The 21,346-nt window shown below is 39.7% G+C and overlaps 1 protein-coding gene across 9 annotated transcripts in view; it reads left to right on the plus strand.

Moving 5' to 3' along the window:
* The window catches only part of CACNB2 (calcium voltage-gated channel auxiliary subunit beta 2), a 403,546-nt gene that overhangs the window by 180,634 nt on the left and 201,566 nt on the right, over nt 1-21,346 (plus strand). The window contains exon 1 of one of the 9 annotated variants that reach the window (XM_003312472.6): nt 18,572-20,052. The exons of the other annotated variants lie outside the window; for them this stretch is intronic. Coding sequence (XP_003312520.1) covers nt 20,002-20,052 — 51 coding nt within the window. The 5' untranslated portion in view covers nt 18,572-20,001. Of the gene's footprint in view, nt 1-18,571; nt 20,053-21,346 lie in introns of those variants that run through there. 9 annotated transcript variants of the gene reach the window in all.

Genomic DNA, 21,346 nt, shown 5'->3' on the forward strand with positions numbered 1-21,346 from the left:
TAACCATATCCAAGAAACCAAGGATTTGAAAAAGAAATAATTGTCTTACTTAACTAACTTGATTTGCAGGTAGAACTACTGATGATAACATGCAAGGGGACAGAAAGCTCATATTTTTCCTTCTAAGGCAACTATTAGTAAACCCTTTATTTCACACACCACAAACTGAAGTATTTCTGAAGTGCAGTCCAGGAAGAAAATGTGTCTCTTAGAAACAGAGAATTGAGAAAGCAGAAATAGACCTTCTAGGTGAAGCTGAGGACTTCTGGTGCATCCCTGCAGGCCATGAGACATTTTCTCAGATAAGTGGGAAGTTGATATTGAGCCTCTGATTACTCTAAACACCTTCCCTCCACCTCCAACTGATGGCATTTATTGATTAGATCAACTTGGGGTATAAGTGCAGTGATGTAACTAGACTTTGAGAGATTGTCTTAGGTTATGTTTTGACTATGCATGTATTTGAGAATACCACAGTACTTAGAAAATTTGATTTATTTCACCAGCTACCAGAAGTATGACAAATTAGTGATTGACAAGGCAATTGCTAGTGGGAAAAAAAATGAATAAGACCTACTGTTTGACAGCACAATAGGGTGACTATAGTCAATAATAACTTAGTTGTACATTTTTAAATCACTTGAAGAGTATAAATGGACTGTTTGTAACTCACAGGATAAATGCTTGGGGGCATGGATACCCCATGCTCCGTGATGTGCTTATTTCATATTGCATGCCTGTATCAAAACATCTCATGTACCCCACAAATAAATACACATACTGTGTACTCACAAACTTTTTTTTTAAAGGAGAGAAGGCAGTTGGTGTTTGGTATTTTAATCACCTCACTAGTGTGGATATGTGACAATCATAGGAGCCATTACCTCATATTAGGTCCTGGCCTGTTGGTGCATCTTTTGCCCTCTGCCCCTCTTTTTGAATTGTTTTTGGGATTCATGGGTTGTTGGTAGGGAGAAACCTTTCTAAGCCGGGGGTGGTGGCTCACACCTATAATCCCAGCATTTTGTGAGGCCGAGGTGGGAGGATCACAAGAGGCCAAGAGTTCAAGACCAGCCTGAACAACATAGCAAGACTCTGTCTCTACAAAAAATTATTAAAAAATTAGCCTGGCATGGTGGCGCATGCCTGTGGTCCTAGCTACTAAAGTGGCTGAGGCAGGAGGATCTCTTGAGCCCAGGAGTTGGAGGCTGTGGTGAGCTATGATCGCACCACTCCACTCCAGCCTGGGCAAGAGAGCAAGACCCTGTCCCCACAAAAGAGAGAAACCTTTCTAGGATGTTAAAATCCCTCAAACAGAAATCTTAGAAATCAGAGAGTATTAACTCTGATTTCCAAATTAACATCTTGGAAATCAGAGAATACAGCTAATGACAAGAATAATTAAAATGAGCTGAATAACACTCAAAAAAGAATGCAAATCAACTTTCATGGATGAAATCGCATGATTTGTAAAAAGCAGGCAGTGAGCAGATATTTTGTGGTTAATGTTTGTTGATTAAGGTTCTTTGCTGTTCACCAACACAATCAGTAATTTGTTTTTGTTGTTTTTATATGTAACAAGTTTGTTGTCCTACAAAACATCCCACATTTCCATAATTTTACAAAATTACCCTGAATGAGATGGAATAAGCCGATTAGAAACAAAGATCTGAGAGCAATGTGATATCTCTAATTATATGATTTTATTTCCTTTTGGGAAAATGGAGTAGCTTTTAATGTTCTATTAATCTCTGATTTCAAAGTGAATATGAAAGAAATAATGACTATATTTGTGAAACTAAGGTAGATGATTGTCAAAACATGACATTAAAGGAATAAATTCTTAAAGTATCTTATTTTTGCATTAGAGACCACAGCTGGCTAAGTCATTTACATTAATAGACTTGTAATGCTTTTACATGTGCAGTAGTGATAGGGTATTAAATTTAAAGGTCTTACTTCCTGCCTAAAAACATCAAGAAATATTTTTAATTTTTTTTTTATTTTGGAAATGAGATGCCTATAGAAAATTGCAAGAAAAATGATAGCCACTACCTTAACTTTTATGGTGATATTCTTTTTTTTTTTTTTTTTTTTTTTGAGACAGGGTCTTGCTCTGTCACCCAGACTGGAGTACAGTGGCATGATCATGGCTCATTGCTGGCTTCTCCTCCTGGGTTCAAGCAGTCTCCAGCCTCAGTTTCCTGAGTAGCTGGGACTACAGGCACATGCCACCACACCCAGCTAATTTTTTTTTTTTGTAGTGATGGGGTATCACTGTGTTGCCCAGGCTGGTCTTGAACTCCTGGGCTCATGCAATCCTCTCGCCTCAGCCTCCCAAGGTGCTGTGATTACAGGCGTGAGCCACTGCTCCTGGCCTCTCCTTGTTTTTCTTTATTATTTTTCCATATCTTTACACATCCCTAAGCAAAATGGAGTGATTTTGCCTATTTTTGTATTTTGTATGTAAATGCAATCATATTCTAAGTATATATTTTTTGAGGGCTTGGTTTTTTTTTACTGAATATTACATTTCTACATTTGGTCTGTGATATTTGTATAATATTCCATTTTAGAACCTATATCACAATTTATCCACTAAATGTTGGTGAACATTTAGTCTGTTTTTTAATTTTGGAACACTCATCGAATCATAGTATAGTAATGTTCATAATTATGAATCTGAATAATCAAAAAAAGATTCACTTGGATTCCATATTTCCAGTGTAAGATTGTATGGAATTAGAGATTATTCTCCCCAGAATGGATCTCAATGTGATATTTTTGAGCAGTTAAGAGTGAGTCTCAATACTGGAAAATTCACTTACTTGGAATGTCCTAATGAAAAGAGATAATCACATTCAATAACTACACTGAACAGAAAGCAAAAAGTTGGAAAGCTATATGTTGTTAATAGATTTTCCTATTTTCTCCGTCCAGAAAATAAGTAGTGAGCTTCTTTCAGGCATGTTTTAAACTGTTACAATATGATTACACTTCTTTGAACACATTGAAATGAGACAACATAAATTCAGTCATCTCCATCTTAAAGTCATTTGTAGAAAATGGCATGTTATATTCCATGAATAGCCTGCTGATGTACAACAGATAAAACATTACACAAAATGATAGGGGAAAATACCATTTTAAACATCTAACTGATCATACGAATGAGTGTAATGGCTAGGAAGGCAAATGAATCTTTGATGATACACTTGCAAGGAATTTAAAAAATCATTCATTCACTCATCTGTCAACTATTAATTAGGTACCATCTATGTGTTTCTGTTCATGAGGAGCTTCGGCATTACAGGGAGGAGAATTATATATTAGATAAGTATTTGCATACATGGGGTGGCTGGTGCTATTATAAACAATATGCAATGGATAATGAAGAGAAGCTTTCTCTCTAGTAAGGTCAGGGAAGGCATCTGAAAGGAAGGAAAGTTTCCATTGAATTTAAAATATGGATTGGAGTTTGCCAGGAAGACAAAGAGGGAGGCCATTTCAGAATGCAGAAGTTTTGGTAGCCTTGCCAGTCGCAAATACTTACAGAATGAATGGATGATATTGGTAAAGGAATGTGCAAGGAGACATAAATAAGCCAATTGGGAAGTCCATAATATGGAATGCAAAGTAACAGAAATAATATGTTTTAAACAGTTAATGTTTATTCAAAACTTACCTGTGGGGTTGGGTGCAGTGGCTCACGCCTGTAATCCCAACACTTTGGGAGGCCGAAGTGGGTGGATCTCTTAAAGTCCAGAGTTTGAGACCAGCCTGGCCAACATGGCGAAACCTCGTCTCTACTGAAAATACAAAAATTAACTGGGTGTGGTGGCATGCGTCTGTATTCCCATCTACTCAGGAGGCTGAGGCCGGAGAATTGCTTGAACCCAGGAGGCAGAGGTTGCAGTGAGCTAAGAGTGTGCCATTGCACTCCAGCCTGGACATCAGAGCAACAGAGCGTGACTCCATGTCATAACAACAACAACAAAAACCTTACATGTGCCAGACACTATACTTAGCACTTTACATATGTTACTTATTCCTCACTCTTATGCCATGAAAGATGTGCTATTAGTATTAGCTTCATGAGCATGTCGCCTGTGCTGAGAAGGGCTCCACACTTGGATTACTGCTCTGCTATTATTCTGCTGTGATCCTTCATAATTTGGAACAAGGGACACCATATTTTCAGTGTGAACTGGGTCCCCCAATCATGTAGCCAGAGCTAGTCCAGAGTGTCCCCATTTTTTAGTTGCAGAAACTGACCTACAAAGCAAAGTCATTTGCCTCAAACCTAGTTGGTTTTTGTCTTTTTAGGGACAGGATCCCACTTTGTCTCCCAGGCTAGAGTACAGTGGCTCAGTCATAGCTCACTATAACCTTGTCCTCCTGGGCTCAAGGGATCCTTGTGCCTCAGCCTCTCAGGTAGCTGGGACTACAGGCATGCACCACCATGCCCAGCTAATTTTTTTTTTTTTAATTTTTTGTAGAGATAGTGTCTTGCTATGTTGCCAAGGCTGGTCTTGAACTCCTGGTCTCAGGCAATCCTCCTGCCTTGGCCTCCCAAAGTTGCTGGTATTACAGGCTTGAGCCACCACACCCAGATGAAACATAGTCTGTCTGTCTTTCTCTTTCTTTCTTCATTCTTTTCTTTTCCTTTTCTTTTCTTTCTTTCCTTTCATTCTTTTTCTTTCTCTCTTTCTGTCTCTGTCTTTTTTCTTTCTTTCCTTTCTCTTTCTTTCTTTCCTTCTTTGCCTTTCTTTCCTTCTCTCTCTCTCTTTCTTTCTCTTTCCCTCCCTCCCTCCCTTCCTTCTCTCTCTTTCTCTTTCCCCTTCCCCTCCCCTTTCTTCCCTTTCCTTTCTTTCATCTGGCTCTATCACACAGCCTGGAGTATAGTGGCATAATCTCAGCTCACTGCAGCCTCCACCTCCCAGACTCAAGCCAACCTCTCACCTCAGCCTCCTGAGTAGCTGGGACTAGAGGCGCACACCACCATGCTCAGCTCATTTTTGTACTTTTTGTAGAGATGGAATTCCTCCGTATTGCCCAGGCTGGTCTTGAACTCCTGGGCTCAAACAGTCCTCCCACCTTGGCCTCCCAAAGCTGCTGAGATTATAGGCATGAGCCACTGTGCCTAGCTGAAACCTATTTTTTCTTCATGTTGATTCCTACGGTGTTAGTCCTATGCTAACCTGACTCTGTTGTCTTCTATTTTCAAGATAAATCATTAACAGAAGATACGAGCTACTACAATTATTCAGAGTTAGTATACAGAAACAGAAAAAAATAAAGCAGTTTTAAAAAGGAAAAAAATGGACTGAATGATTAGGAATAAATAAAACATGCAAATATTACCTTGAGTCAAAATTGGAATTCCAAAATGAATAATTAGTAGATGTAAGGCATTCCTCCAGTGTACTTCATGGCTTGAATTCAAAATCATGTTCCAAGGTAAATAAATCTGCTCCATCTTGTTTATCCAAAGGGCAGTTTGGTGTTGACTTAGTTCTCCTCTTTTTTGGTAACTTATTCAAGAAAAGCAAAGAGCAGAAAATTCGTGGTGTTTTAATCCAGGGAGAAGGAACGGGTGGAAGTAAACAGAGTTCCTTCTTCATCAGACTTCGTCAGAACTGCTATGCCCTCTGACTGCATTAGATTAAATACTGCAAATAAATTGGATCCCATTTGGTACTTAATAAGCACAGCTCACTTGGAAGAAGTTTTATTTCAAGATATCTTCACTTTTCTTTGGAATATGACAGTTTACCCCTCTGACCACGTGAACCTCTTCAAAATTTTAATTATGCTCCTTCATGTTAATTCAGAAAGTAGAAAGTAATAATTTTTTTGAGACAGGGTCTCACTCTGTTGCCCAAGTTGGAGTACAGTGGTGTGATCAGGGCTCACTGCAGACTTGACCTTCTGGGCTCAAGCAATCCTCCCGCTTCAGCCCTCTGAGTAGCTGGGACTACAGGCATGTGCCACCATGCCCAGCAATTTTTTGTATTTTTGGTAGAGACGGGTTTTTTTGCCATGTTGCCCTTGCTGGTCTTGAACTCCTGGACTCAAGTGATCCGCCCACCTCAACTTCCCAAAGTGCTGGGATTACAGGCGTGAGTCACTGCACCTAGTGAAAGTAATGATTTTTTTTAAAGCATTCCCATAGGCCACCCTTCCTTGAAGACTGATAAGTCAAATTTCCATGATATTAAAGAATGGTATCCTAGAACATTCCAGATTGGTTTTCATTCTGTTTGACTTAAAGATTTGAAATATGTTCTGATGTTATTCCAGAGCACCTGTGGATTTGAGGGTCCAAGAAAAGTGACCACAAAAGAGCATACCTATTAATTATATAAAGAACATGTTTTTTATAAGTATATCCATTATATTTTCATAATAAAAATAACATGATTTTATTTCTATTTATTTCTTCAGCCTCCAAAAATATCAGATATACCTAAATGCTCTTTTGTAGAAATATGCACATCTGGAAATCCTAAGTTGCCCAGTCACTTTTGTTTGTTTGTTTGTTTTTATTTGTTTTGAGACAGAGTCTCCCTCTGCCACCTAGGCTGGAGGGCAGTGGAGTGATCTCGGCTCACTGCAACCTCCACCTCCTGGACTCAAGCGAGTCTCCTGCCTCAGCCTCCTGAGTAGGTGGGATTACAGGCGCATGCTACCGTGCCCAGCTAATTTTTGTATTTTTAGTAGAGACGGAGTTTCTCCACGAAACCAGGCTGGTCTCAAACTCCTGACCTCAAACAATCTGCCCACCTCGGCCTCCCAAAGTGCTGGGATTACAGGTGAGGCATGAGCCTCCACGCCCAGCCCCAGTCATGTTTTCAATGACCACATTTATACCCTGTATTCTGCTGAAGACAGAAATTTAAGGCAGTATCCGACTAACCTCTTCTTACAGATGAGCAGGGTTTGGCACACTAGAGCCTCTGGAGCCAGGACTGAGGGTTGGGGGGTGTCCTGGCAGGGCTAGTTCAAGACTTCAGGGCAAGGGGAAGTTTTGTCAAATGCCTGAGGAAAGGCAGAGTGGAAGTTGAAGACATATCAGAAGTGTCAAATTCTTGAAGCAGATAGGATATGAGAAGATGGGCTGCCTTAGGGGCAAGTGGTGAGCTTTTGTAGCCAGTTCTGGAAAGAGGACCTGAAAAGATCCAACCTCTATGCAGTGCTCTAAGAATCTTAGAAGTCATCAAATGCTGGGTTTCGTGGTAGAAGTTCAAGAGCTGCCAGAATTCAAGGGTCAAGACTGAACAATGATGAACCATGCAGAGAAAAGAGGAGAATTTACATGGCCCTAAAACAATAATTTGCTACCTTGGCCACACATTAGAATCATCTGGGGAACTTTAAAAAATCCACATGCTCAACCAAGTTGCATCCCAGACCAATTAAGTTGGAATCTCATAGGGTGGGATTCAATAGTTGGTATAACTTAAAGCTCCCTGTGATTCCACTTTGCAGCAAGGCTGAGAAAGACTTGTTTAAAGCAAGAAGGAATGCTTACCTGGGTACTTTTGGCTTGGTTTATCCAATTAGGTATCATACTCATTATATTCATAGTTAGAATAATTCACTGTTCTATAGGTATAACCACTATTATACTTAAGTATAAATATACTTAAATTGCACTTACACTGTTTGTCTACACAGGCACTTAAAGGGTCCTGCTTACTAGGGTTCAATTCACATCATCAAAGACTGAAACTTCTATAAAGTTTTAGTCCCCCTAATTTAACAAACCAGTGTAGAATAGCAAGACATTCATCCTAAAGAGACTTGTACATTGAAGTAGATATAGATATGGGACTCGATTCAATGAATTGCTCTTTTATCAGGGGTTGGTTAAGCAAGCTTCAGGGCTTCTGAGCTATTTGTGTGAACCAAACATAACCCTAGGTCAGAGATTTGTAGAACTGTATATGATTTCATTGGATATGTAGAGAATAAGGAAACACAAAACCTCCACATCTCCCAAAGACTGTATTTATGTTGCGGGTATATCCAGTTTTTCATTTGATACTCAGAGAATAGTTTTGACTTTGCAGACCTCCTGATTGCTCTCAGGGCTCTCAGACTACACTTGGAGAACCCCTCACAAGAGGCATATGCATAGTGAAAGGAGTGAGGGCTGCAAGTTCATGGATGCATTATTTTCTCGTTTTCGTTTGTAGGGAAATACATGCTCTGTCATTGACTTGCAAGGATTTTCTTTTTATTCTTAATTGCCTCCCTAATCCTTTCTCCACTCAGCTGTGGTACTCAATGCACTCAGATTAAATGTGTGTGTTCTTCTGGGCCAGGAAGGAATAGATACCATTGATGTGGACCCTCAACTGTATTACAGAATAGGGTGATAAACACTCAGGAAAAACATTCTCCCTGGTAAAGTGCTAAGCAATTGTTAAACAGCATTTTAAAGCATGAATGAACATCTTGCTTGTACATTCCAAAGCTCCACAAACAAAAGAAAAGTTCTTATTCTAAAGGAGCAGGAGATGAATCCTGCCGATAATGTTTTTTATAATGTGGCTGTGAATAATTTTTCCCAGAGTTGGTAGTCCTAAATCACCTCTTACAAGTAAAAAAAAAAAAAAAGCAGGATAAGAAGAAAGACATAAGCTTAAATAATGGGCCATTGTAGTCAAAATCAGGGAGTAGCCAATTATTTTTGCAATTTGCACTAAGTGTGCATTTAGAAAGTAGGATTAATCTCACTACTTCACTGCAGAAATTAATGAGATGAGATCACATGGTAGAAACCAGTGCTTTGTACCTCATGATCTCATTTTTAGCAATCTTGTATGTCCTCGTTTTGTAGTACTTTTATCCCAAATTCATTGTTTCCAATAAAATATGTTTATTTTATTCTATTATATTTATAGATTTATGTTTTCTTGTTGTTGTTGTTGTTTGTTTGGTTTTCTTTTTTGAGATGGAGTCTCGCTCTGTGTCCCAGGCTGGAGTGCAGTGGTGCGATCTCGGCTAACTGCAATCTCCTCCACCTCCTGGTTTCAAGCGATCTTCTGCCTCAGCCTACCAAATAGCTGGGATTACAGGCACGCACCACCATGCCTGGCTAATTTTTATATTTTTAGTAGAGACGAGGTTTTGCCATGTTGGCCAGGCTGGTCTTGAACTCCTGACCTCAAGTGATCCACCCTTCTCGGCCTCCCAAAGTGCTGAGATTTTAGTTGTCAGCCACTGCACCCAGCCAGATTTATGTTTTAAAAATTCAGATATTTATAAAGATAACACAAAGAAGTCCTAAAAATCGCATTCATTATTTAATACTCAAAATATTTGACAGACTTCATATAGGTAATTACACATTAGTCACATATCATGCATATGCTTATGTAATCTAGTGTGAATACAATTATCAGGTCTATTCCTTCCAAAACTCATGACATCAACAAGCTTTAGTTTAAATAAAAGTTAGATGGCCAGGTGAAGCAGTTCATGACTGTAATTCCAGCACTTTGGGAGGCTAAGGTGGGAGGAACACTCAAGCCTAGGAGTTCAAGACTATCCTGAGCATAGCAAGACTCTGTCTCTACAAAACATTGAAAGATTAGCCAGGTGTAGTGGTGTGTTCCTGTGATCCCAGTTACTTGAGAGGCTGAGGTGGGAGGATCATTTGAGCCCAAGAGGTTGAAGCTACAGTGAGATGTGATTGTGCCACTTCCCTGGGTGACAGAGCAAGACCCTGTCTCCAAAATAACTAAAGGTTAAAATTAAAACTAAAACTTTTTTTTTTTTTGAGATGGAGTCTTGCTCTGTTGCCCAGGCTGGAGCACAGTGGCATGATCTCGACTCACTGCAACCTCCGCCTCCTGGGTTCAAGCAATTCTCCTGCCTCAGCCTCCTGAGTAGCTGAGATTACAGGCCCCCGCCACCACGCCTGGCTAATTTTTGTATTTTTAGCGGTGATGGGGTTTCATCATGTTGCCCAGGCTGGTCTCGAACTCCTGGCCTCATAATCTGCCCACCTCGGCCTCCCAATGTGCTGGGATTATAGGTGTGAGCCACCATGCCCAGCCTTTTTTTCTTTTGCACCATGCCCGGCCTTTTTTTTTTTTTTTTTTGGAAACCGAGTCTCACTCTGTTGCCAGGCTGGAGTGCAATGGCGCGATCTTGGCCCACTGCAACTTCCGCCTCCTGGGTTCAAGTGATTCTCCTGCCTCAGCCTCCTGAGTAGCTGGGACTACAGGCGTGCGCCACCATGCCCAGCTAATTTTTGTATTTTTAGTAGAGACGGGGTTTCACCATGTCGGTCAGGATGGTCTTGATCTCTTGACCTTGTGATCTGCCCTTCTAAGCCTCCCAAAGTGCTGGAATTACAGGCATGAGCCACCGTGCCTGGCCATAAATTTTTTTTGATTAGATGATGCTGGGCACAATGGCACACACCCATTGTCCTAGATACTTGGGAGGCTGAGGCAGGAGGATCACTTGAGCCTAGGGGTTTGAGGCTGCAGTGAGCTATGTTTGCGTCATTGCAGTCTAGCCTGGAGAACATAGCTAGATGGCATCTCATTAAAAAAAAAAAAAAAAAAGGATGGGGGGGTGAAAATTGCACCATTTCTTCTGACTTTTTTTTAACTTAAATTAACTGAGAAGCCCTAGAGATTATAACTGTTACCTCTAACTGCTTGAGATTCTTGCATAAAGTCTTGTTCCTCCAACATGTTTAGTAGAATAACAGCTCCAGAACTGTTGGTTTGAAGACTAAGTCACTAGCCTCTCTCTCGGTGATGAGTTGAACATCCTCTCATAACAGCAGAAGACTCAGAGTCTCAGGCCTATCAAGCAACTTAGCCAGTTAGTTAATGGCAACAGAGCCGGGCCTAGCTCAGATCTCCAAATCTAAATCTGGTGTACTCTTCACTGTACTGAATGAACTTCAAGGTTTCCCTGGATTGTGGGCCAAATCATATCACTCTAAAAGTACCAAGTATGTTCATGGTGGCAGCCATGCAGGAGTTGATTAGGGGCGCAGGGTGGGGGCAGTGAGGGGAAAGCACTCTAAGCAGATGGAAGAGAAAGTGCGGAGGCCCCAACACAGGAATGCTCTTGGCTCAGTCCGAGGACAGCAGGACACCAATATGGCTGCAGTGTGGGGATGAAGGGGCAGAGAGAGGGGAGAGGACGTCTGAGATGTGAGTGGAAGCCATATCTCCCCAGGCCCTGCAGGCCACAGTTATCTCAGCTGCAGCAAGAAATGAGTAGAGGACTTTAATTTTAAGCAGCAGGGTGATACAAGCTGTCCGTGCCTTATAAAGACCTCTTTGGCTGCTCTATGGAGATTGGACAGCGTCCAAGAGATGAGCTGGGGATATTGCTAAAGGGAGTGGTGGTGAGAGGTGGCAAGGGTTGGATTTGCGAAATACTTTGGAGTTAGCATGGACAGGACTTGGTAAGTGATTAGCTGGGAGGATGGGGGAGCATGGGGGTGCTGTTTGCTGTAGTATGAGGAATTAGTAGCTCTTTCGGGGACACAGAAAGATCAAGAAGTCTATTGGAAATCCATGCAGAGTCATCAAATTGGCGTTAAATGCAACAATCTGGAACTCAAAGACCTTAAATATTTAGGAAAATCCAACCTCGCAGAAACAAAGCGTATTCCAGGACTACAGAATAAGTATTCCTTCAGCATAGGTGAGAAGTGAACATTTCAGGAGGAAATCTCTTCAGATGGCAGGTCAGAGAAAGGCTGGGAGAAGAGGATTAGGAAACGGGGTGAGAGGGGGTATCTAAAAAACACAGTGGGACAAAAATAGCACTTTATGTAACCTCCCTAGTCCCTAGCACAACTTGTATTAGTCTGTGGAAATTGTATTAAGGAGAAATATTGAAACATTATACATAATACATTGAATTAGTTAGATTCATTTAACTACTATAGAACATAATCAGCAGTTCATTTACAGTTAACTCTGAAAAGATGTTTAATTCATTTTAATGGTATGAAAAAGAGACTTTACCATGTTAAATGCAGGTTACAAGTACCAAAAAATTGCAAGCTATGATTTTCAGTGTCAAATTTACAATACAACAGATCTATGGGGTTGGGGAGTAAAGGGGCCAAGAAAGCCACCAAAATACCCTTTCCTCCCATTATTTCTAGAATTGCTTGAAGTGGCAGCTTTCATGAAGATAAAATTACTATGCCTCTTCATTAATAACAGTAGGTTCTCATTTTCAAGTGTATCTCATTCAGCGATAGGGATGGGGGGATGGGGAAAAGTCCTTTTCAGTTTTTGCAGTTAGTCGTAATATGCTTGAATTCAACGCGCTTTCTCAAAAAAGGCTCATTTATTTGAGTGGCTCTGATTTGAATAAAGTCTCACCTTATCTGAAGCTGCTGAATTGCAGGCGGGATTGATCATGGCTTCTTAGAGGGATAAAATCTGAGGAAGGGATTTCCACAGTACAACTACTTGCCTTAAATAGTACAGCTTTGGGACAAAAGCACTTTGCTCTTCTCAGTCAATAGCAATAGCTCAGTTGGAAATTTTGTTAATGTTAAAAAAAAAAAACCTGTTAGAGACAACATAGATTGCTATGTTGAAAGAAAATTCTATTATGTCTGTGACTATTTCCATCTTGTTTTTTTACTATGGCATGTGAAATTGTTTCCTACTTTTATTTTTTGAGAAAAGCATGTGTTGGCTGTTATTTACCAAAAACACATGTGAGCCTTCGTGTGTACACACACACTAGAGTTTTGTTTTGCTGTTATGATTCACTGTTTGGCTAACACGTACCATAATTATCCATATTTGTACACATAGCATGGTCTTGTATAATCAAAGATGACACTGTTGAGGCATAAACTCTAAGTTGGGGTGTGATCAAGGGAATTTTTTCACAATCCTCTATGGTTGGATAAATAGTCTGGACTTTGAAGTCTGGACGGACCACTTGAAGTATGTGACCTCCAAAATTCTGCCTTTTTTTTTGTTGTCTCCTGGCAACGTAACATATTTATACTTTGGCCACTACCTCTCCTTCCAGAAAGGTCTGCTGCTGTTTTAAAGTTTAAAACAACAAATGAGAAAGTTGTCCCGATTGAAGGTTCAGAATTCCTGAAGCTCTCCTCTCTGCCTTCTGTTTATGTCGACAGATAATAGCAATGCAGACTACAAATAAATCAACAGAAAGAACCCTTCTCTTTTCAGATTAGTGAGCATGCATCTAGTTATAATGTCATTTTCATTAAGCCCTTTTCACTGTTTAGCAAAGACAACTTGGGGGCAAGTGACGGGAGCAGGGGATGGAAGGAAGTTGGAAACAAGCTAAGGACAAATGTTCCACGGTGTGAATACGAGCTGGGACTGCAGAAACCTCAGGTCCTTCCATCTGCAGTCTGACACCCAGCTACTCCAGTGGCGTCTGTGGGCTTCTCCCAGAATCACAGAATAACTGGGCACTTAACTGAGATCCCAGGAGCTGCTTTTGAGACCCACGGGGGTCTGGTTTTTCTCCTCCTGCATTTTGCCTCTCCAGTCTTCTGTCCTACTTTCAAGGAATCTGAACAAGATGGAGAATTTGAATTTCACATTCTGGGATCTTAGGTTATACTTGAAAGCACTTCACATTGACAGCTTTGATGTAAAGGGCACCTTCAATTCTGGCCAGTTTCTCATTCTCAGCACTATGGACATATTGTGCAGGATTGTTCTTTGTGATGAGAAGCTCCCCTGTGCATTGTAGGATGCTGAGCAGGAACCCTGGCCTCTGCCCACTAGATTCCAGTAAACTCCTCACCCCTCCCCATTGTGGCAAGCAACAATGGCTCCAGAAATTGCCCAATGTCCCCTGAGGGGTCAAAATCACCCCCAGTCGAGAACCACTGAGTTACAGCAAAGGAAATCAACATTTATTTGGCAATTCTGGTGTGCCAGATGTGTACTAGATGTTTTATGTCATTCTGGCAATTATCCTTTGAAGTCTTATCCTCTTTTTATAGATTAGAAACCTGGGAGATGACAAGGAGAAGCATTGTTTTGTTTTGTGCTTTCCTTTCACTGATTTTCTGGTACTCAACAATGAAAATATAACCAGAAAAATTATTTCATAACTAGGAAAAAACCGTGAAAACATGCTATTTTAATATATTTATCCCATAATACGACTATACATTTCAGACATTCGTTACCTAAGTTACAGACATCTAATGTGAAAATTTGTCAGAAGTATGAAAAGTAAAAAAAAAAAAAAAATACCGTTGGATATGGACTTAACCACTTAAATTAAGATAGCCTTTCTTTTTCTATTCTCTTAACACTGGCAAGTGACCAAATTGTCTTGGATTTCTTATTTCTTCTGGTGTCAGGCATGACAAATTATCTATCATCTAAACCATCACTTTCACAGAGTGTGATGGCTCACACCTGTAATCCCAGCGCTTTGGGACGCCAAGGTGGGCAGATCACTTGAGGCCAGGAGTTCAAGACCAGCCTGGCCTACATGTCGAAACCCCATCTTTAGTAAAAACAAGCAGACAACAACAACAAAAATAATTAGCCAGGCATGGCGGAGCATGCCTTTAATCCCAGCTACCTCAGGAGGCTGAGGCATGAGGATTGCTTGAACCCAGGAGGCAGAGGTTGCATTGAGCCAAGACGCTCTCCAGCCTGGGCAACAGAGCGAGACTCTGTCTCAAAAAATATATATATATATTAAGTCCATCACTTCCTGTCTTACATGAACCTCAATTATTCTTTTTTCTGGGTTTCAATCTTAGGTCTGTTTCTCACTGACGCATACATTTTTTCCTTAGTTTTTCCTCATTAGTTTTTCTCTATATGTTCTTCCCAAGGACCTCAACAAAATATCTCTCAGTCTTGTTTGACAGCAAGAAAACACACACACACACACATACACATACAGTTATTTAGTAGTAGAAAATTTACAGAAGCTTGGAAAGGCATTGAAATTCCTATATGTTCCATTTAGAATTTCCATCCTCATCCTTCTCTTCAAACCTCAGTTGCTTTTGGTTACCCAAAATCATTATTAGTTAACATTTTTCTATTGTAAATATGTTTTGGTGGCATTATAAATTAAAGTGGGCTGGGTTTGGAAAGCTGATACTCAAATATGCCATTGTCAGAAGAGAGAGGAACTATGGCTTCAAATTTAAAACTGGCGTCTAAATATAATGTTTCCAAACTTTCAGAACATGTCTTTCAAACAAATATAGATTGAATACAGGCCAAATTTTGTTTTTAATTCATTAAAGGAGGCAGCATGGTTAAGCCAGTTTGAAAGATTATGGGAAAGGTTTAAGTATTTATAGTCATTGAAAGAAAGAACCCTGGGCTATGAATTGTTCAATTAGATACAAGAACTGGTTAATACTCCCCAGAACAATAAAATGACGACTTAGGGTGGGCCAGACATGGCAGCTGATGCTGTAATCCCACACTTTGGGAGGCCAAGGTGGGTGGATCACCTGAGGTCAGGAGTTCAAGAGCAGCCTGGCCAATATGGCAAAACCTCATCTCTACTAAAAGTACAAAAATTAGCCAGGTGTAATGGCGAGTGCCTGTAATTCCAGCTACTCGAGAGGCTGAGGCATAAAAATTGCTTGAACCTGGGAGGCGGAGGCTGCAATGAGCCAAGATCGTGCCACTGCACTCCAGCCTGGGTAACAGAGAGAGAGACTCCATCTCAAAAAAAGAAAAAAAAAAAAAAGATGACTTAGGGGATAATCTTTCCTACAAGACAGCAATCATTTGCATTTCTCCTAGACCAATTTATTTATATTGGACGAATTCATTTGCATGTCTGTCAGCTTTTGACAAGTTAAAGTCTATCCTTACAGAGATAAAAAATATCCTAACCCATAATAAATGCTGAGTTAAACAAAGGGTTCTAATTTCCCTAGAAAATTAGATAATCCTTGGTTGCGTGTTAGACACTTAAACTTTATTTGAGGTTGAAAAGTAATACCAACCCATTGTAGAAAGTTTGAAAAGTACTAAATTTTTTAAAAGGAAAGAAAAAATAAATACCCTCAAACCACTACTTAGTAACCCACAACCACTGTTAATATAATTCATATGCTTCCTTACAAGTTTCTTCTAAATATTTTTAACAGTGGAATCTTTACTGTAAAAACAAATTGGTAGTCCACTTTTTTCTTTTGCTTTTTGCTTTTCTTTTCTCTTCTTTCTTCTTCTTTTTTTTCTTCTTTCTTTGTAGACAGGGTCTCACTCTTGTTGCCCAGACTGGTGTGTAGTAGCATAATCTTGGCTCACTGCCCCCTCGACTTCCTGGAGTCAAGCAATCCTCCCATCTCAGCCTCCTGAGCAGCTGGGACTACGGACATGCACCACTATGCCTGAGGTCTTTCTTTATTGCCCAGGCTGGTCTTGAACTCTTGAGCTCAAGTGATCTGTCCATCTCAGCCTCCCAAAGTGCTGGCATTACAGGCGTGAGCCACCATGCCCGGCCGACTTTTTTCTTTTATTTACTCTTACCCATTGTAGCATTTGTTATGTAATGGAAGTGTCTCATAAGCATTTTAATGGCCACAGTGGTCTAGCACGTTTTGTATCAAAAATTTTTAACAGTTTTTCCTAAGTTTAGACATTTATTTATTATAAATTATTTCAGAATACAAAGAAGCATAGAAAATATTATAATGACCAATGATGTAGGTGTGATCTAGTTTTGAAAACATATTACTGATAAAGTTGCCCCTTCCCCTCACTAACGCTTCCAAATATACTCCTCTCCAGACATAACCACCATCCTGGATTTGGCATTCATTATTTTCATATTTATTTTTTTACATGTTTTACCACCTGCATAAAATATATAGTATTTCTGCATATTTTCAAATTTGCTGCAAATCATACCATAGGTTCTTTTTTTAAAAAGTCTCTATATATTAAGGTGTACAACATGATGTTTTGATATTCATACACACAGTGAAATGAAACTGGATCGTTATCTTATACCATGAACAAAATCAACTCAAAGTGGATTAAAGACCTGAAACCATAAAATTCCTAGAAGAAAACATTGTGGAAAAGCTGCTGAATGCTGGCCTTGGTAATAATTTTTTTAAAACATCACACCAAAAGCTCAGGCAACAAAAACAAAAATAAACAAGTGAGATTACACCAAACCAAAAAGCTTTCTCATAGCAGAGGAAATAGTTATCCAAATGAAAAGGCAGCCTGTGGGTTGGGAAAAAATATTTTCAAATTACATACCTGATACGGGGTTAATACCCCAAATATATAAAGAACTCACAGAATGGAAAAAAGACATAACCTGATTTTAAAATGTATGAAGGACCTGAATGGACATTTCTCCAAAGAAGACATAAAACTCTGGCCAACAAATATATGTAAAGGTGTCAACATCACTAATCATCAGGGAAATGCAAGTCAAAATCACAATGAAATACTAGTTTACTCTTGTTAGGATGGCTGTGATCAAAAGGACAAGAGATAACAAGTGTTGTTGAGGGTGTGGAGAAAAGGGAACACTTGTACACATAGGTTCTCAAGGTACCTTAAAGTTCCAAAACTTGATTTTTCTATCAACATTGTGTTTGTAGGGATTTACTCAAGTAGGTAACTTCCAGACCCTTCACTTTCACTACTGAATAGTATCCAAAATTTTATCCACTTTTCTGGTGATATGCATCTAGGTTTTTTCTTTCCTTCTTTCCCTTCCTTCCTTCCTTCTTTCTTTCTCTCTCTTTTTCTTTCTTTTTCTCTCTCCTTCCTTCCTTCCTTCCTTCCTGCCTTCTTTCCTTCTTTCCTTTTTTTTTTTTTTTTTTTTTGAAAGAGGGTCTTGGCTCCACCCAGGCTGCAGTGCAGTGGTATGATCATAGCTCATTGCAGCTTCTACCTCTCAGGTTCAAATGATCCTCCCAACTCAGCCTCCCAAGTAGCTGGGACCACAGGCACATGCCACCATGCCTAGCTAATTTTTAAATTTTTTTGCAGAGACGGGGTCTTCCTTTGTTGCCCAGGCTGGTTTGAAACTCCTGGGCTCAAATGATCCTCCTACCTCGGCTTCCCAAAGTGCTGGAATTATAGGCATGAGCCACCATGCCCAGCCTGTTTCCCGTTTTTTACTACAGCCCCTCGGTGTAGCTAGGGACATTTCATTCATGCACCTCCCTGTGTACTCATGTGAGGGTATCCCTGGGTATGTACTGAGGGGTGGGATGCCAAGCCTGAGGACTTGTGCATCAACAGTTTCATTATATCCTGCTAAATATCTAATGTGACTGTACCAGTTTATACTCCCACCAACAGGCTGGGCACAGTGGCTCATGCATGTAATCCCAGCACTTTGGGAGGCCAAGGCGGGCAGATCGCTTGAGGTCAGGAGTTCGAGACTAGCCTGGCCAATATGCGAAACCCCGTATCTACTAAAAATACAAAAATTAGCCAGCTGTGATGGCACTGGCCTGTAATCCCAGCTACTCAGGAGGCTGAGGCAGGAGAATGGCTTGAACCTGAGAGGCAGAGGTTGCAGTGAGCCGAGATCGCGCCACTGCACTACAGCCTGGGCGACACAGCAAGACTCCATCTCTAAATAAATAAATAAGATATTCTCCCACCAACAGTATGTGAAAGTCTAGTTGCTCTGCATCACAGGCTTACAAACCTTTTCTGTAAAGGGCCACGTAGGACATATTTAAGGCTTTGTGAGTTACATGGTCTCTGTTGCAATGACTGCTCTTGTAAAGAGCACAAAAGCAGCCATGGAGCATACGTAAATGAACAAGCCCGTATGTTCCAATAAACATTTATTTAAGAACATTGATTTGAATTTCAGGTAATTGTCATGTGCCACAAAATACCATTCTGTTTTTTATTTTTTCCCCAGTAATTTAAAAATGTAAAACACATTCTTAGTTTGTAGGTTATACAAAACAGGTGGCTGACTGAGCTTGACTGTGGGCCATAGCTTGCCATCCCCTTCTTGACATTTTCACCAAGATCTGAGATTTTCAGATTTTTAAAAAATATTTCCACCATGATGGATGCAAAATGGTAAACTGTGATTTCAGTTTGTATTTCCTGATTAGAAAGGAAGTCCTGTGTATTGACCACTAGAATTTTATCTCCTATGATTTATCTATTCACGTCTTGTTTTCCATGTTCTTTTAGTTGTGGGTCTTTTGGTTGTGAGCCTTTTGATTTATAGGAGTTCTATTTCCTGGATAGTAATACCTATATATATACATATATGTGTGTGTTGCAAGCATGCTCTCAGAATATTGTGTTTATTATTTCAATGTTTAATGCTGTCTTTTAATATAAAGAAGTTTTTAATTTACAAAAGGTAAATGTCTCCAAGTGATACTCATTTGACTGTGAAAAAAATTAGATTTTCCATACACACTGAGAACTTGAAAGGCAACAAAAAAAGATATCACTTTCTTGTGTGCAAAAGAGAAAATATTTCTTCAGTGGGTGGGAGTAGAAAAATATTTTTACTTTTATTGCAGACTTTCAAGACAGTAGTTTCTTTGAATGCTAACAGCTTATCCAGTTATGCAACCTATTGTTCTGTTCTGAAGAAAGGATTCTCGAGCAGGGCTGGAGTCCTGGCTGCCTGGAGGGACCTGTCGCATCTGATACTAATGAAGTGTTACTGTACTTTGACAAGTTTGCAGGCGTCTGTCTTCCAAGCCAGCTGACGTAATTCAGAGGAGAATAAGACCCTCCCACTTGCGTTTGTTAATTGACTTTGATGAGCTCCTCTGCTCTGCCTAAGTGGTTCTGGAACAGAGAGCTGTTGTGATCCGACGAACTTTAGAAAGTCACACTAACTAAGACTACACACCCCAAGCCAGCAAGAAAAAGGAAAGCAGTTGCTATGCTGTTCAGCAAAGCAAGACTTGGCTGCCTTTAGCTAGTCCTGAATTCTTGCTCCTGTGAAGAAAATTCCTGCTGGAGTGCTGGGCGCACTTGGAATTGGTCTAGCATGCTTGACAGACGCCTTATAGCTCCTCAAACTAAATACATTATTCCTGGGGTAAGCATACGGGAGAGAAGCCGGCCAGATGCACGGTGCGGTTTAAAGAAAACAGGAATGCATAGAACTGTTGCCGAGCTTGAGCTAAAATCATACTAGTTACTTAACTTTTTAGACTTTCTTATCTTGCCAGAAATGTTGCCATTCACAGTGGTATTACTTTAATGCTGTGGTGATTTAAGCAAGTGAAACTGTAACTCTTGGTTTTAAACTGAATGTTACTGAGCTTCATTTAGTGGCTTAGGGAGAGAGTCCCGGTGCAGACAAATTTAGTGGAAAATGAAAATGCTTTTTCCAGCTACAGACCAGCACTTGTCTTGAGTATCATTCTGACAGCCTAGCCACTGACTTCTTGTGTGTCTGAGACCTATCTGTGTAAATCAGGATGGTCTGACTTGCTGTGTTGCTGCAAATTAAGATTCTTTTACTATTCATCAACTTTAGAAATTTTGAATTTAATAAAATACAAACATGACAGTCTAAAGTTTAAAATACTTAAACATAAAGCTTTGCCACACGAGGACTGACTGACTGGGTCTTCGGATTTGGTTTAGAACTTTTAAAGAAAAGACCTTATTATTATTAATTGGTGACTTTTTAGGAAAGGATGAAAACATGCACAAAAAAACCCTGAACCTAAAACTAAACCAGAGCCCGTAAAAATAAAAGTCATAAAGTTACAAATATTTGTGCTAATAGGACATGAGAATACCATTTTAAAATTAATAGTTTGTCTAGAATTTATTTTAAGTACTTCTTTTGTTTCTAATTGTTCCAACCTATACTAAATTTAGTATAATAGAGAAAAAAAATTCTTGCTAGGAAATATCTTTGTGGTCATTTCTTCTATGTTGTATCGTATAAAACTGGAAACTGAGATACTTTTTATGTGATTTTGATGATTCTTTTATTAGATTTTACTTTAAGTTTTCTAAAGATACAGAATTTTACTTGCTGAGTTGGCCCTCATTAAGTATTGTACGTGACAATTCTATTTCTTTAGGTTCTGACATGGCTGGCAATGTATACACTAATTATCAACGGTTTCTGGGCATTAGATATGTCACGCCCACCTATCACATGTTACTCATGTCCAATTTAGAAATTATTCTGTACCTGTTTGAGTACATCTGGAATCATTTCCTGTAAACTTGCTTGCTTTTTAAGAATATTATCAAACATGAAATAACTGCTATATTTTTTCCTGCAGCGGAATTCTGTGAATTACGAAAACATGTATAACCTAAAATGCAAATTGCCACATACATTCCATTGGCCATTTTGAATATTTTCA

Source organism: Pan troglodytes, chromosome 8, assembly GCF_028858775.2.
Source record: "Pan troglodytes isolate AG18354 chromosome 8, NHGRI_mPanTro3-v2.0_pri, whole genome shotgun sequence".
NCBI classification, from domain to species: Eukaryota; Metazoa; Chordata; class Mammalia; order Primates; family Hominidae; genus Pan; species Pan troglodytes.